Source organism: Muntiacus reevesi, chromosome 13, assembly GCF_963930625.1.
Source record: "Muntiacus reevesi chromosome 13, mMunRee1.1, whole genome shotgun sequence".
Classification (NCBI taxonomy): domain Eukaryota; kingdom Metazoa; phylum Chordata; class Mammalia; order Artiodactyla; family Cervidae; genus Muntiacus; species Muntiacus reevesi.
In genome coordinates, this window is record NC_089261.1 from 22607147 (window position 1) to 22620363 (window position 13217).

The following is a 13217-nucleotide window of genomic DNA, read 5'->3' on the forward strand; positions in this document are numbered from 1 at the left end:
GGAAAGGCATCCCACTCCATACACACACACACACACACACACACACACACACACACACACACACATATGGGCTTCCCAAGTGGTACTAGCGGTAAAGAACCCATCTGCCAATGTAGAATGCATAAGAGATCCAGGTTGCGCGTTTGATCCCTGGGTCAGGAAAATCCCCTGGAGGAGGGCATGGCAACCCCCTCCAGTATTCTTGCCTGGAGAATCCCATGGACAGAGGAACCTGGTAGGCTACAGTCCATGGGGTAACACAGAGTTGGACATGACTGAAGTGAGTTATCAGGCATGTAGCACACACACATATATATATGAATAGAGATAAGTAAATGACCAGACAGTCATCCAGTGGAATCCATGGAGGAGATGTTGACTGTAATCTTTCTGCTGTGTTCCTATCCATGATATGTATATACAGTCTCCTCTTTTTTCAGCAGCTCCATGTTTCCACCAATATCTGCCTAACAGGTCTCTCTGCTTGCACTCCATCCTGCCCCCCAAACCCAACCCTATTCACTCTGTGACCACAGAACAGACAGAATAATCCTTTGGAAATGGAGATCTCTCTCCTACTCAGCACTTTCCAAGTGGCTTCTGATTGCACTTTGAATAAAATCTGAAGTCCTTACCCTAGAGCCTCCCAAGGCCCTATATGGTCACTACCTTTTGACTGTGCCAAGTATGCCTCAGGGCCTTTGCACTTGTTATGCCCTCTGTCTGGGAGGTTCTTCCCGAAGATCGGCAGGTGAAGAATCTTCAGTTCTTGTCCTCTTTGTCCTTGTGGAATCCTGAGACACAGGAGCTGTGACAGAGGGGGTCCTGAATGGGGATCTGACTTTCCTTAGTTATTACTGATGGCTTCATATGGTCTAGACTAGGGGGTCCCCAGCTTCTGGTGATCTGAGGTAGAACTGATGCAATAATAGAAATAAAGTACATAATAAATGTAGTGTGCTTGAATCATCCTGTAGTCACTCCCCTGACACTTCACCATCCATGGAAAAATGGTCTTCCATGAAACCGGTCCCTGGTGCCAAAAAGGTTGGGGTCCCCTGGTATAGACTATCACACATGGGTGATGGAAATACCAAAATGAACAGAAACCTCTCAGGGTGAAAAGTGAAAGTGATAAGAGAAACATGAAATTCATATTTCAGAAACATACGCGTTTCCTCTGATAATCTTGGCTCTTATGTCAAGTTGGATGCCACTTCTCTTCCAGATCATCGGAGTTTTTTGCAAATACTCATGCCTTTCACATGAAACTGCTTTCAACATATTCCAGAGGACTCAATATTGTCACATAACTTATTCTATCGGTTAAAGGTCAAGTGTATAATAGTGAGAACTTTGAAACATGGAAAATCTACTTGAACACATTCCACAGTGGGAAAAATAAAAATGAACACAGGTGAACTTAAGGGGAAACAGGGGAAATTCCAAAGCAGTGACTGGAAGGTCAGCCCTCTGAGAATAAGATAAGTGCATTTCGTCTGGCAAATGTCTATATTCTTTCTTTTTTTTTTTTTTTTTGGAAGCAGCTAGAATAGCCTGGAGAAGCACAGGTCAGGAGTGTGGTGTATAAATAGTATCCATCTGAATCCTTAAATCAAACATAAGCAACTGATGGGACTTCCCTGGTGGTCCAGTGGTTAAGAATCCACCTGCCAATGCAGAGGACATGGGTTGGATTCCTGGCCCAGGGAACTAAGATTCTACATGCCACTGGGCAACTAAACCCATGTGCCACAACTACTGAGCCTGAGACCTAGAGTCTGTGTTCTGCAACAAGAGAAGCCATGGCAATGAGAAGTCCTAGCACCACAACTAGAGAGTAGGCGCTGCCCACCCAAACTAGAGAAAGTCTGCACAGAGCAACTATAAGCCAGTGCAGCCAAAAAAGAATAAAGAAAGCATTTGGTGAGATGGGGAAGATGAGAGTTTCAGAGACCCGAGAGGGGTTACCCACAGATAGTTTAAGATTCTTGGTAAAGGAAAGCCCTTCCAGCTTTGTTCCCATTTTATTTATTTTTTAACTTAATTTTTATTTTACATTGACGTGTAGTTGATTTACGATGTTGTATTTCAGCTAGTGGTTCAGTTATACATATACATATATCCCTTCTTTTTCAGATTCTTTTCCCATATAGGTTGTTACCAAATATTGAGCAGAGTTCCCTGGGCTCTACAGCAGGTCCTTGTTGATTTTCTATTTTCTATATAGTAGTGTGTATACAGTAATCCCAAATGCCTAATTTATCCCTTTCCTCTCTGTTCCCATTTTAGATGGGAAGAACTTTCTTGAGTCTCTTTATTTCCCCCACTCCCTTCTAAGCTTGTTAAGAAGCTTCCTTGGTGGTTCAGTGGTTAAGACCCTGTGCTTCCAATGTAGGGGGAGCAGGGTCGATCCCTGGTAGGTGAACTAATCCCACATACCACAGGGATTACTGTGTGGCCAAAAAATAAAAATATAAATAAATAAATTTTAAAAATTCAAAAAAGAAGAGTATGAGGCAGCAAGGAGGGGCCTGAAAAGGCACAACCAAGGTGTATCTGGGAGACAGTCAAGGGGTGAGGACAAATAGCCAGTTATTTTGACTGTAGTTTACTTCTCCCTTGGCTTCCCCTACAGGTCCTGTGCCTCTATGGGGTGTGGGGGGGGGGGGGGGGCGGGTGGCTCTGAGCTGAAAGAAATAAGAATGAACCAAGTAGCTGTCAGGTATATCAATCCAGCCCCGCCTCTGGCTTCATGACAAATGGTCAACCTACGTGTAAAGCTCTGGAATTCCACTCCCCAGGAGGGCTGTGTGCATGCTGGATGGCTTCAGTGTTGTCTGACGCATTGTGACCCTATGGACTGTAGCCCACAAGGCTCCTCTGTCCATGGGATTCTCCAGCAAGAATACTGGAGTGGGTAGCCATCTCTCACTCTAGGGAATCTTCCCAACCCAGGGATTGAACCTGCATCTCTTATGTCTCCTTCATTGGCCGGCAGGTTCTTTACCACTAGTGCCATCTGAGAAACCCCCATAAGGGCTGCTGCTGCTGCTGCTAAGTCGCATCAGTCTGTCCGACTCTGTGCGACCCCATAGACGGCAGCCCACCAGGCTCCTCTGTCCCTGGGATTCTCCAGGCAAGAATACTGGAGTGGGTTGCCATTGCCTTCTCTGCCCATAAGGGCTAGGTCTATGCTTTACACAGTGACCCCCAACCCCTGCCCTTGCTAGCCAACACCAGTTACTCGCTGGACATTTCTGAATGAATGAATGAACATTTCTTAAGCTCCTACTATGGATCAGACTCTGGGGACCCTGTGGAGACCAGTTAGACAGGGAGTTTGCTCCCATGGGATCTGCAGTCCAGTGTTAAAGGGATGAACATATAAACAAGAGTCCCTCCAAGATGAGCTTTCTGAGTTGAGATGGACTCCTACCCTTCTCTGGGCTTCCCTGGTGGCTCAGACGGTAAAGAATCCACCTGCAATATGGGAAACCTGGGTTCAATCCCTGGGTTGGGAAGATTCCCTGGAAAAGGGAATGGCAACCCACTCCAGTATTCTCGCCTGGGAAATCCTACGGACAGCAGAGCCTGGTGGGCTACAGTCTGCAGGGTCACTAAGAGTTGGACGTGACTCAAGTGACTTAGCACAGATGCAGCCGCCTTTACAAAGGAGGTGACTTGCAGACAGAGCTAGAATTGGCCCCAGAACTTGGAGGTCAGGGGAAGGGGAAATTCTGGAAGTTGTGTTAACATAGTAAATACTTTGTTCTAAGCTAGCACCTATGTTTATGTCGTGATTGGGAGATGGGAGCTATTTAAGATTAAGTGGTGGAGGGAGGGGGTTGCTTCTTAAAATGCCAGCACTGCAAAAAACTGTTACTTGGGAGAAGCTGACTGGGTTGCTGTCAGAATAAATAATGAGGAATATGGGAAGGTCCCCAGAACAGTGCCAAGGTGCAATAAGAGTACAGCAAGTGAAATTTCAAAATAACTCCCATCACAGGTTTCCCTGGCAGTCCAGTGGTTGAGGGCCTGCCTTGCAATTCAGGGGACATGAGTTCCAAAGCAGGTGGTGGTGGGAAGGCAGGATCCCCCTGCTGGGCAACGAGGCCGGTGCACCACAACTACTGAAGCCCACACACCCTGGGGCCTGTGCTCCACAAGAGAAACCACTGAAATGAAAAGATTACATGCTAGAGAGAGCCCACGGGCATCAACGAAGGCCCAGTGCAGTAAGGAAAAAAAAAAAAGATCCTATGGCAGTTTCCTCCCCATCTCCATAGCAATCATCATCTCTTGAAACATCACCTTAATCAGTCCTCCTGCGTATACCCTTGCTTCCTGAAGACTCTTCTCAATGCTGCAGCCAGACTCCTATGACAGTCAGAGTATGTCCTTCTGCTCACAACCTTTCAATGGTCTCGTGTCACCCAAGGTAAAAGCCAAAATCTTCACTGGTCTCCAGGAACCCACCTGAGCTTCTGCCTCTGCCTTCACTGACCTTGTCTTCTACTCTAGGTCTCAAGTGAAAAGACACTGGCCTCTCAGCTAGTTCACTAACCACATCCAACACTCTCCTGCCTCAGGACCTTAGCACCTGCTGTTCCCTCGGCCTGGAAACTTTCCTCCAGGTTACTAAGTAGCTCACTCCTACCTCAAGTTATTGATATAATAACCTTTTTAATGGGACCTTCCCTGACAACCTTTTTCAAATAGAAACACCCCTCCCATGTCTTCTACCCTTCCCTGATTTTTCATAGCACTTATTACCTTTTATTACGTGAATAATATTACTTTTTAATGTATGATACTCATTGGTATACTGTTTTTTATTGTACGTATTATACTATATATGACATTTATATAATGTATTTGTTGATTGACCCCGCTCCTCCCCACACCTGTCCCCCACCCCTTATCTGTTGTTGACTGAGGGCAGGAATTACGCTTCGCTCGGTGATGTATCTGCAAAGCCTGCACAGTGTCTGGTACCCGGCAGGAGCTCGGTAAACACGGGTAGGACCAAAAAAAAAAAAAATCAATCGTGAACGAAAGAACACATGAACGAGCCGGCGGGCTCTACCTCGACTTCGGGCCCTGGTTTAACCCCTTCGCGCTCCAGGTGAGGCTGGGGAGCCCAGCCCAACGCACCTGCGCAGCACCACCGGGTGGGCGCGCAGGTTGTAGTTCGGAGCGGCGGCAGCACTCCTTTTCGAGGCGCGGCGCCCGCGGAGGGTTACATTCGGGAGAGGCGGTGCCTTCGAAGGGCGGGGGCTTTGGGGGGCGGGGCTCGCTGGGAGTCCGGGCGGGGCGGCTGCTCCGCGTGCAGTTGCTCCACGTCTTCCTCGCCGCTCACCCGGGGTCTAGCTCCCCGGCCTCTGCCGCCGCCGCCGGCTCGGTCCCCTGCCCAGTCCCGATCTCCCGCGCAGCCCCGGCCTTCCCGCCGGCCTTCCCCGCCGCAGCCATGTCCAAGGAACCGCGGGCCGGGCGGGAGGAGATCCTGGAGTGCCAGGTGATGTGGGAGCCTGACAGCAAGAAGAACACGCAGATGGACCGCTTCCGGGCGGCCGTGGGCGCCGCCTGCGGCCTGGCACTGGGTGAGTGCGGGGCGCGCGTCCCGGGGGGCTCCCCGGCCACCTCTTGGCTGGACCAGGGGCTTTCAGAAATCGGGCTCCTCCCTTGGCCGTCCGAGGGACCACCTGGCAGAGAGACACTCTTCCTGGAGTCCCGGGAGCCCCCTTTTCCTGGACGTTGGGGTCAGGGCCCCTCTTAGTTGTTAGAATGGTCTCCTGATTTTCATCTTCCCGCCTCTGGGGGTTGGACAGGGGGGACCCCCCTCCCTAGGGGGTGGGACATCTTCTGACTGTGGGGTTTTGCCCGCGTGTCTGTGCGGGGTGTCACTTCCTCTCTTCTCAGGGGGCCAGTCTCCTCTTCTCTGCAGTATCCATCTCCCTGGTAGGGTAGCCCCTCTGGTCTTGGAACCCCAGTGGACCGAGTGATCCCTTGTTAGGCATTCCTACCTGTGAGGAGTGCTCCCTGGAGTCTTATCCTCCCATCCTGGGGGCTTCTGTCTCTCTGACCCAGGTCTTCTTTGACCCTTAGCTCTTCCCTTCTGTTGAAGGGTGGGTCACTTGCCAGCCACGTTACCTGGTGCTGACCCATCACGGTGCCCCCGCCCCCCACCCCTGCTAGAGGCCAGCCTGGATTCTGGGCGTGGAGGAGATGGATGATGCTCAGGCAGGAGGCTGTCTCTGGGATTGGGGTGGAATTCCTTCCCCTTACGTGTTTACACTCCCAACCCCAAACCGAACCTAGCCCAGGACCCCCTTTCCAGCTCCCTCCCTGTCCTCAGGAGCCACCTGGGTGAGATGGCCCTTTTCTGAACGAGAAACTTCTCCCCAACTCTCTACCTGGCTGTCCACCTACTTCCTGCATCCTCCCTTCAGCGATTTTCATCTCATTGTGACCCTTTCCCCCTCTGCCGGCTACAGGGACTCCTGTGTTTCTGTTGGTGGCATCACTGTCCTCAGGGAGCCCCCGCAGGAATGGAGACTTGGGTTGTCTGCCTTCCAGCCTGGCCCCCTTCCCACCCCAGTGCCCGCATCTCCCTGGGGGCCCTGGTTTCCTCTTCCGTGAACACTGGCTGGTTTTCCTCCTTCCTGCTTCTCTTCTCTTCCGTACCTGCTGCCTGCGGGCTTTGCCTGAGCAGCCTTGACGCGAAGGTCTGGTTGGTCACACCTGGGCTCTGAGGCTCACAATGGCTCCTTGTTGACCGTGGATTTGCACACCTGGCAGCTTCCGTGTCCTCCACAGCACGGTGGGCGTCAGAGCGTCCACAGGTAGCCCCTTCCCTTGCTCACCCAGCTCCCTCCCTCTCCCGACTGCCTGCTTCCTAGAGACAGGTGTGGCTTATTACTCTCCAGGCCTTCTTTCCAGGTAATAGTTGGTAAGTTGATGTGTGTTGGACTGGGGGACAGAGCTGTTTCTTTTTGGTTACACCGCACAGCTTCTGGGATCTTAGTTCCCCCACCAGGGGTTGAACCTGGGCCCTTGGCAGTGAGAGCACAGAGTCCCAACCACTGGACTGCCAGGAAACTCCCTGGGGCACAGACCTGATTCCTGCCAAGAGCCTGGAGCGGAACCACATCCTCCTTTTGTGTTTCCTTGTCTTGATTCCATGTCTCTTTTTCTTCTGCCAGCTGTTCTCCCTGACACTTTACAAAATGATTTCACAGAAGGGCAGTCCTGTGAGATGTCATCCGACTGTCGGGATTCTGAACTGACTCTGCCACTTACTGGTTGTGTGGTCAGAGGGAAGTCACCGAATCTCCTGAGCCTTGGTTTCCTCATCTGTAAAATGGGCATAATGAGAGGACCAACATCATTGGGTGGGCGTGAGGGCGATCAGGCTGAGTGCTCTGCCACACCTGGCCAGTGGAGGTGGCTGAGCAGACACTGGCAGGCACCAGTTGCCCCCGGACTGCCTGCCCAACCCCTGTCAGCCCTTCAAGGCTGGGACTGGTGGCCTGCTGGCGAGGGTGGACCTGCAGAGTTAGTTTGGGCTTCTCACACTGAGTTGCAGTCTCCTTGAGAGACTGCATAGGAAAAGCAAGAGTTCCAGCTTCTTTGGCAAACCCACCAGCCCGTGATGATGGGTTCGTGTCCGCACAGGTGGCATCAGCTGAGCTGAGTGGGGCTCCTCTCTCGGTCTGGGAGTGCTTTAGACCTTGGTTTTTTTTTTCCCTTCCTCCTCTTCTACTCCTGGTGGTTAACCCACCCTGCCTTCTGTCCTTTCCACAGGCCTGGCCCTGGGCATTTTGGGCTTTGCTTTAGGAACCAACTCAAATGCTGTCTTCTCTGATTATTCTCTTTGACCACTTTCTTTTCCTCTCTCTCCAATTGCATATAATTTGGACTTTTAACCTGTCTTGCTTGTTCATTAACTTGTGAGCATGTTTTTTTTTTGGTCTGTGAGGCATGCGGGATCTTCGTTCCCTGACCAGGGATTGAACCTGTGCCCCTTGCAGTGGAAGTATGGAGTCCTACCCACTGGACCACCAGGGAATCCCCTATTTGTGAGCCTTTTTATTTGCTTAAAGACAGCACCCTTGAACTTGTGTTGTCTGTGCCATCAGCAGTGGCTGGTGTGTGGCTGGTAGGCAGCACTGAGCAATGCTCTTGTCTGGATGCAGGGAGAGAGCAAGGTATGCGTCCTCACAGGCTGGCTCAGCCCTACTGCAACCCTGAGATGGGATGAATGGGGGGGCATTCCCCAGCTCCCCCCAGACCACTGTCAGCGGGAGGATTCTATCCTTGTGTTTTGGAGGGGCAGGGCCTCCCTGGAACTGTGCAGTCTCTTCCAGGACCAGAACCGTAGGTTGGTTGGCTCTTGTCATGGCTTCCAGCAGAGTTCGTCTGGGAATCCACAGCATGCCCACCTAGACCTTGGGGGCGGCCTGCAGCCCCAGCCGAGCGTATGACACTTGGCCTTGTTTGCAAGGCCCCAGGGGGCATACTGCATGTATCAGCTCTCAGTCATTAGGGGGGTGCCACCAGCTTTATGGTACACATTACTTTTTGCTTTTTATACACAGCCATTAAAAAATATATATGTTTATTTGACTGTGCTAGGTCCTTTAGCTGCAGCACATGGGGTCTTTGATCTGTGTTGCAGCAGGTGGGGTCTAGTTCCTTGACCAGCGGTCAAACTCTGCCCCCTTGCATTGGGAGCCCGGAGCCTTTAGCCACTGGACCACCAGGGAAGTCCCAGGACACGCTGTTCTGGAGGACTGGGCCAAGTGTCTTTACAACTGCAGCTCGTCTCTGCAGGCCAGCATCTGTGCGAAAACTGGACAACACAAAGAAGGCTTGGTCTCCATTCTCAAACAGCTCAAGTGTCCTTGTGGGGAGAAGGCTCTCACAAAGGTAGCAGTGCTGAGCAGCGGGTGTAGGGGCGTGTGCCGCCCACCTGAGCTCTGGGGCTATTAGGATGCTGCTAAAGGGGGCTGACAGGACCTTGAGCTGAGATGTGAAAGGTGTAGGCGGGTCAGAATTCTCACAGGTGGGGAGGTGAAGCTGCAGGTGGGGCTTACAAACTCAGATGCCTGCAGGGACCAGGCAGGTGATGAGATAATAACAGTGAATGTTTAGTGAGCCCTTCCTACATGCCAGGCCTCATTTGGGAACTTTACATGGATTAACTAACTTAATCCTCAGTAACCTGGCCAGATAGATGGGGCTTTCATCAAGTTTCCCAGCTGAGAAACTGGAGGCTTAGAGTCTTGGGTGAGGTCTCATAGCTGTGAGCAGTAGGGCTGGAGTCAGTGCCCTGAACTGCAGTATCAGGTTGCCTCTCGAATGTGTGAAGGGCCGAGTGGCCAAGTTGTTACCTGCTTTAGCTGTTTGTCACCATGTTGTGTGACTGCTACCTGTTGCTTCTTTGCGAATCACCCCAGGACTTAGTGATGTAAAATGACAGTAGTTATTTAGTATCTCTCAGTTTCCATGGGCCAGGCTTCTGGGAGGGGCTTAGCTGGACAGTTCTAGCTCTGGGTCTCCCGAGGCTGCATCTATCTGTTCTCATCTGAAGGCTGGACCGAGACTGGCAGCCACACTATTCAGGTGCTGGCTCGTGTGGCAGTGAGTCATTGCTTGTTGTGGGCAGGGGGCCTCCGCTACTTGCCACCTAGGACTGCTTGAGTGTCCTGCCAACGTGGCCACTGGCTTCTTGCAGAGAAGGTGGTCATGACAGCAAGAACTGCAGTGTCCTATGACCATCTGATCCAGCCTCACAAGGCGCTAGGTCATTTCCGTAACAGCTGGTTGGTTCTTCAGATCAGCCCAGCTCAGCCGGGGGCAGGGAGGGGACACCTGTTGGCCGGCTTCCACAATCAAGATGCCCTCTCTTCTCGGAAGAAGTCAGAAATTCTGAATTTCATTCAGAAACCCAAATTTAGTATCAGCTGGTTCTGTTTCTTTCTGAGCATCGTGTAGACTGAATGAGACATGCCTGTGGTTGGTCACCCAGGTGTCTGGCTTGCAGCCTCTGAGCCCAGGTTGGGGTGTATGTGTGCGAACAGAAACCCCAGAGTCCCTGCTTTGCTGGAGAGTTGTGGGCAGTGGGAGAATTTGGGCACACACTCCACCCACTTCTCCATGGGTCCTCGTGAAGTTGAGATGCCATTGTGACTTCTAGCTCCTGGGTTGGCAGGCTGGTTACATTCCTCCACCCTGCTAGATACTGTTGAGGATGCTGTTGAGTTTGAGATACTGTTGAGTTTGTTATGGGCTCTCAAGGTCTTCAGGGGAGGCCTGTGTTTCAAGCTCCTGCTCCATCTCTTGTGTCAGCCTGGGGGAGGTTTTGGTCCTAGAGCTCTTTGCAATTTGTGAGGACCAAGGTGATTGAAAAAAAAAAAAGCCTGGGAGAGGGAGGACCTGCAGGTCCTATTTGTCTAGTGCAGTTTCCTCCAGGCCTTCCAGAGGCTCTGCTGCCAGAGGAGTGCCCTAGGTCTGGCACTGCCTCCCTTGGCGGAGAACATGGCAGCAGGCTCCTGCGAACCCTTGCTTGCTCACCCCTGTCTCCTTGTCTGAGCCCATGCGATGTGGTCAGGAGGCCCGTCATGTGTCACGAGTGATGCTCAGGGTCACATGTTTGGGCCCTCCTCTCTGACAAGCACTGTTCTTAGTGCATTCTCTGCTTTGACTCACGCGGTCCTTGCAGTGACCCCATGATAAGTACCATTATCTTAAGGAAGATAAGTGGCAGGACTTACACCCAGATGGTTGGCGCTGAAGCCAGTGTCTGAGCAGCGTGCTCTCTGTCGTTGTACCCGTGTCACAGGTGAGGATGCTGAGGCTCAGAGAGGTGAAGCAGCCACCCCAAGGTCGCTGTCTAGTAAGTGACAAGAGCTGGGGTTCGAAGCCAGTCATCCAGCCTGGCCCTGGGGGACAGGTTAACCCTGCGCTGTCATGGGAGGACCCGGGGCCGTCTCCAGCCAGTTTCCAGATGACACTCGAGAGAAACTCCCCAAGCACCATGTTGAGAGTCAGGGCTGGCTTCCGGCTTCCAGATGCACCATCCCTGGTGTCTTTCCCTGTGAGCCTGGTCGACCTGGCCTGTGGCTTCTGGCTTGAGTATATACAGGGCAGGACTTGGGGGAGGTTCTCTTGTAGGGTTTGGAAGAGGGGCAGGCAGCATTGTTGGGAAACCAGCTTCTCTTTCTTGAACTCAGAGCTCTAAGACCCCCCCTCTCCCCTCCTCACAGCTGTGCTGACTCTTCCCACTTTGTCCCAATCTCTGCTGCCAGAGATGCCCCATGGCTTGGGCTCTCGGCTTCCTCCCTGGTCCTAGCCCCCAGCCCCTGCTGCCCTGGCTCTCAGCGATTGCTCTCTTCCTCTGGCTCCCATGTCCAGCATGACTGAGAGCAAATACTGGATGCTGGGACTTCCCTGGTGGTCCCGTGGCTAGGACTGAGCTTCCAATGCAAGGGGCTCAGGTTCGATCCCTGGTCAGGGTACTAGATCCCACATGCCATAACTAAGATCTGGTGCAGCCAAAAAAAAAAAAAGAACTTAAAAAAAAAATTACTGGATGCCACATGGAGGAGGGACACTGCTAAGGGCAGGGATTACTATGTCTCATCCTCTGGATGAACCCCCAGTGAGGATGATGAAAACTGTAGTTGAGTGATGGAATGAGAGAACTTGACCTGTTGGTCAGCTTCCTGCTGAACTGTTATCATCCCTGGGGGCACCACTGTATGAATTTTAAGTCCTGTTGAAAACATACTGAGATTAAAAAGGCCCAAAGAGGGGGCAGGACTTCCTGTGGTCCCAGGATTAGAACCTGCTGAGAAGAACGTGCCTCCATTTGTGTAAAAGTGGGAGGCAGAGGGATGTATAAAATTTGACACATAAAATTTGCAAAGTCACACCCAAAAAAATCTCTTTCACTGGTTACCTCTGAACCAGAAAAGTTGGAGGGTTGTGGGGGTTAGAGAGAGGGAGGCTTTTTTTTTTTAACCATATAATCTTTTATTTACTTTGTAATTTTGAATCCTGTGAATGTAGTGCTTACTCAGAAATCAAAATAAGTAAATAATACAAAAAATTCCTATAACGTTGTCTTGGTGTAAAGAGTCATTGGCAAGCTTCCAGTTTTGGACTGAATTTTCAAATCTATTGAACATAGGTTTTCTGAGTTTGTATGGTACAATAATGTGCTAAGTCACTTTAGTCGTGTCTGATTATGACCCTATGGACTGTAGGTTGCCAGCTTCTTCTGTCCATGGGATTCTCCAGGCAGGAGTACTGGATTGAGTTGCCATGCCCTCCTCCAGGGAATCTTCCCGACCCAGGGACCGAATTTGCATTTCCAGCATTGGCAGGTGGATTCTTTACCACTAGCACCATGTGGGAAGCCCCTAAGCATTTTATACCTGGGCTCACTGAAATCCTCATATTTGCCCTGTGAAGCAGGTTATTACTAATCATTTCCATTTTACAGATGGGGAAACAGAGACATAGCACTTACAGAGCTTGCCTGAAGCCTCACAGCTAACAAATGGCCAAGTTGGGATTTGAACCCAGGCCTTCTGGGTCCAGAGTTCATGGTCTCAGGCATGCTGGCTAAGATAAAAACTCAGCTGCCTCATTGCTTTGGTTCCTTTTGGGGACTAGCAGTGGTAGGTTTGCTTCAACAAAGACTAAGGTCCCCTGCTCTCCCAAGATCCTTTCTCATCAGATGCCTTTGAAGCCTTCAGACACATGTAACTCCATCTTATCATTGAACTAAGTTTCCTCCCAGGATTTATCTGAGCTGTATGTCTTTATTTTCCAGAAAATTATGATGACCTGTATCATTGGTCAGTTGAGTCGTATTCAGACTTCTGGGCAGAATTCTGGAAATTCAGTGGAATTGTCTTCTCACGCATGTATGATGAGGTAAGTAGAGATTTCGCTTACACATTCTTTTTGTGGTTATGTTGCAAAATCATTAATTTGGGGGGCTTGTGGTTATGATTCAAAATGAAGTGTTAATCTGGGGGAAGACTAAATCCTGTCTTATTTTAAATCCTCACAACAGCAGGAAAAAGTCCTTGCTTCAGAGAATTGTTGGGGGATTGTTTTGGGGTCGAGGACCTCATGGGTGCTCTGTGGACTTGGAGCCCCCCCAGTGAGCATGGATCCCAGGCCCTGTCTTGGCACTCTGA

General features: G+C 50.9%; 1 protein-coding gene across 2 annotated transcripts in view; it reads left to right on the forward strand.

The window, feature by feature from the left end:
• The first annotated feature begins 5310 nt into the window (after positions 1-5310).
• Positions 5311-13217, forward strand: part of AACS (acetoacetyl-CoA synthetase) — a 52263-nt gene continuing 44356 nt past the window's right edge. For both annotated transcript variants that reach the window (XM_065904470.1, XM_065904471.1), the window contains exons 1-2: positions 5311-5603; positions 12845-12948. In XM_065904470.1, the coding sequence (XP_065760542.1) occupies positions 5471-5603; positions 12845-12948 (237 nt within the window). In that variant the 5' untranslated portion in view covers positions 5311-5470. The remainder of the gene's footprint in view (positions 5604-12844; positions 12949-13217) is intronic.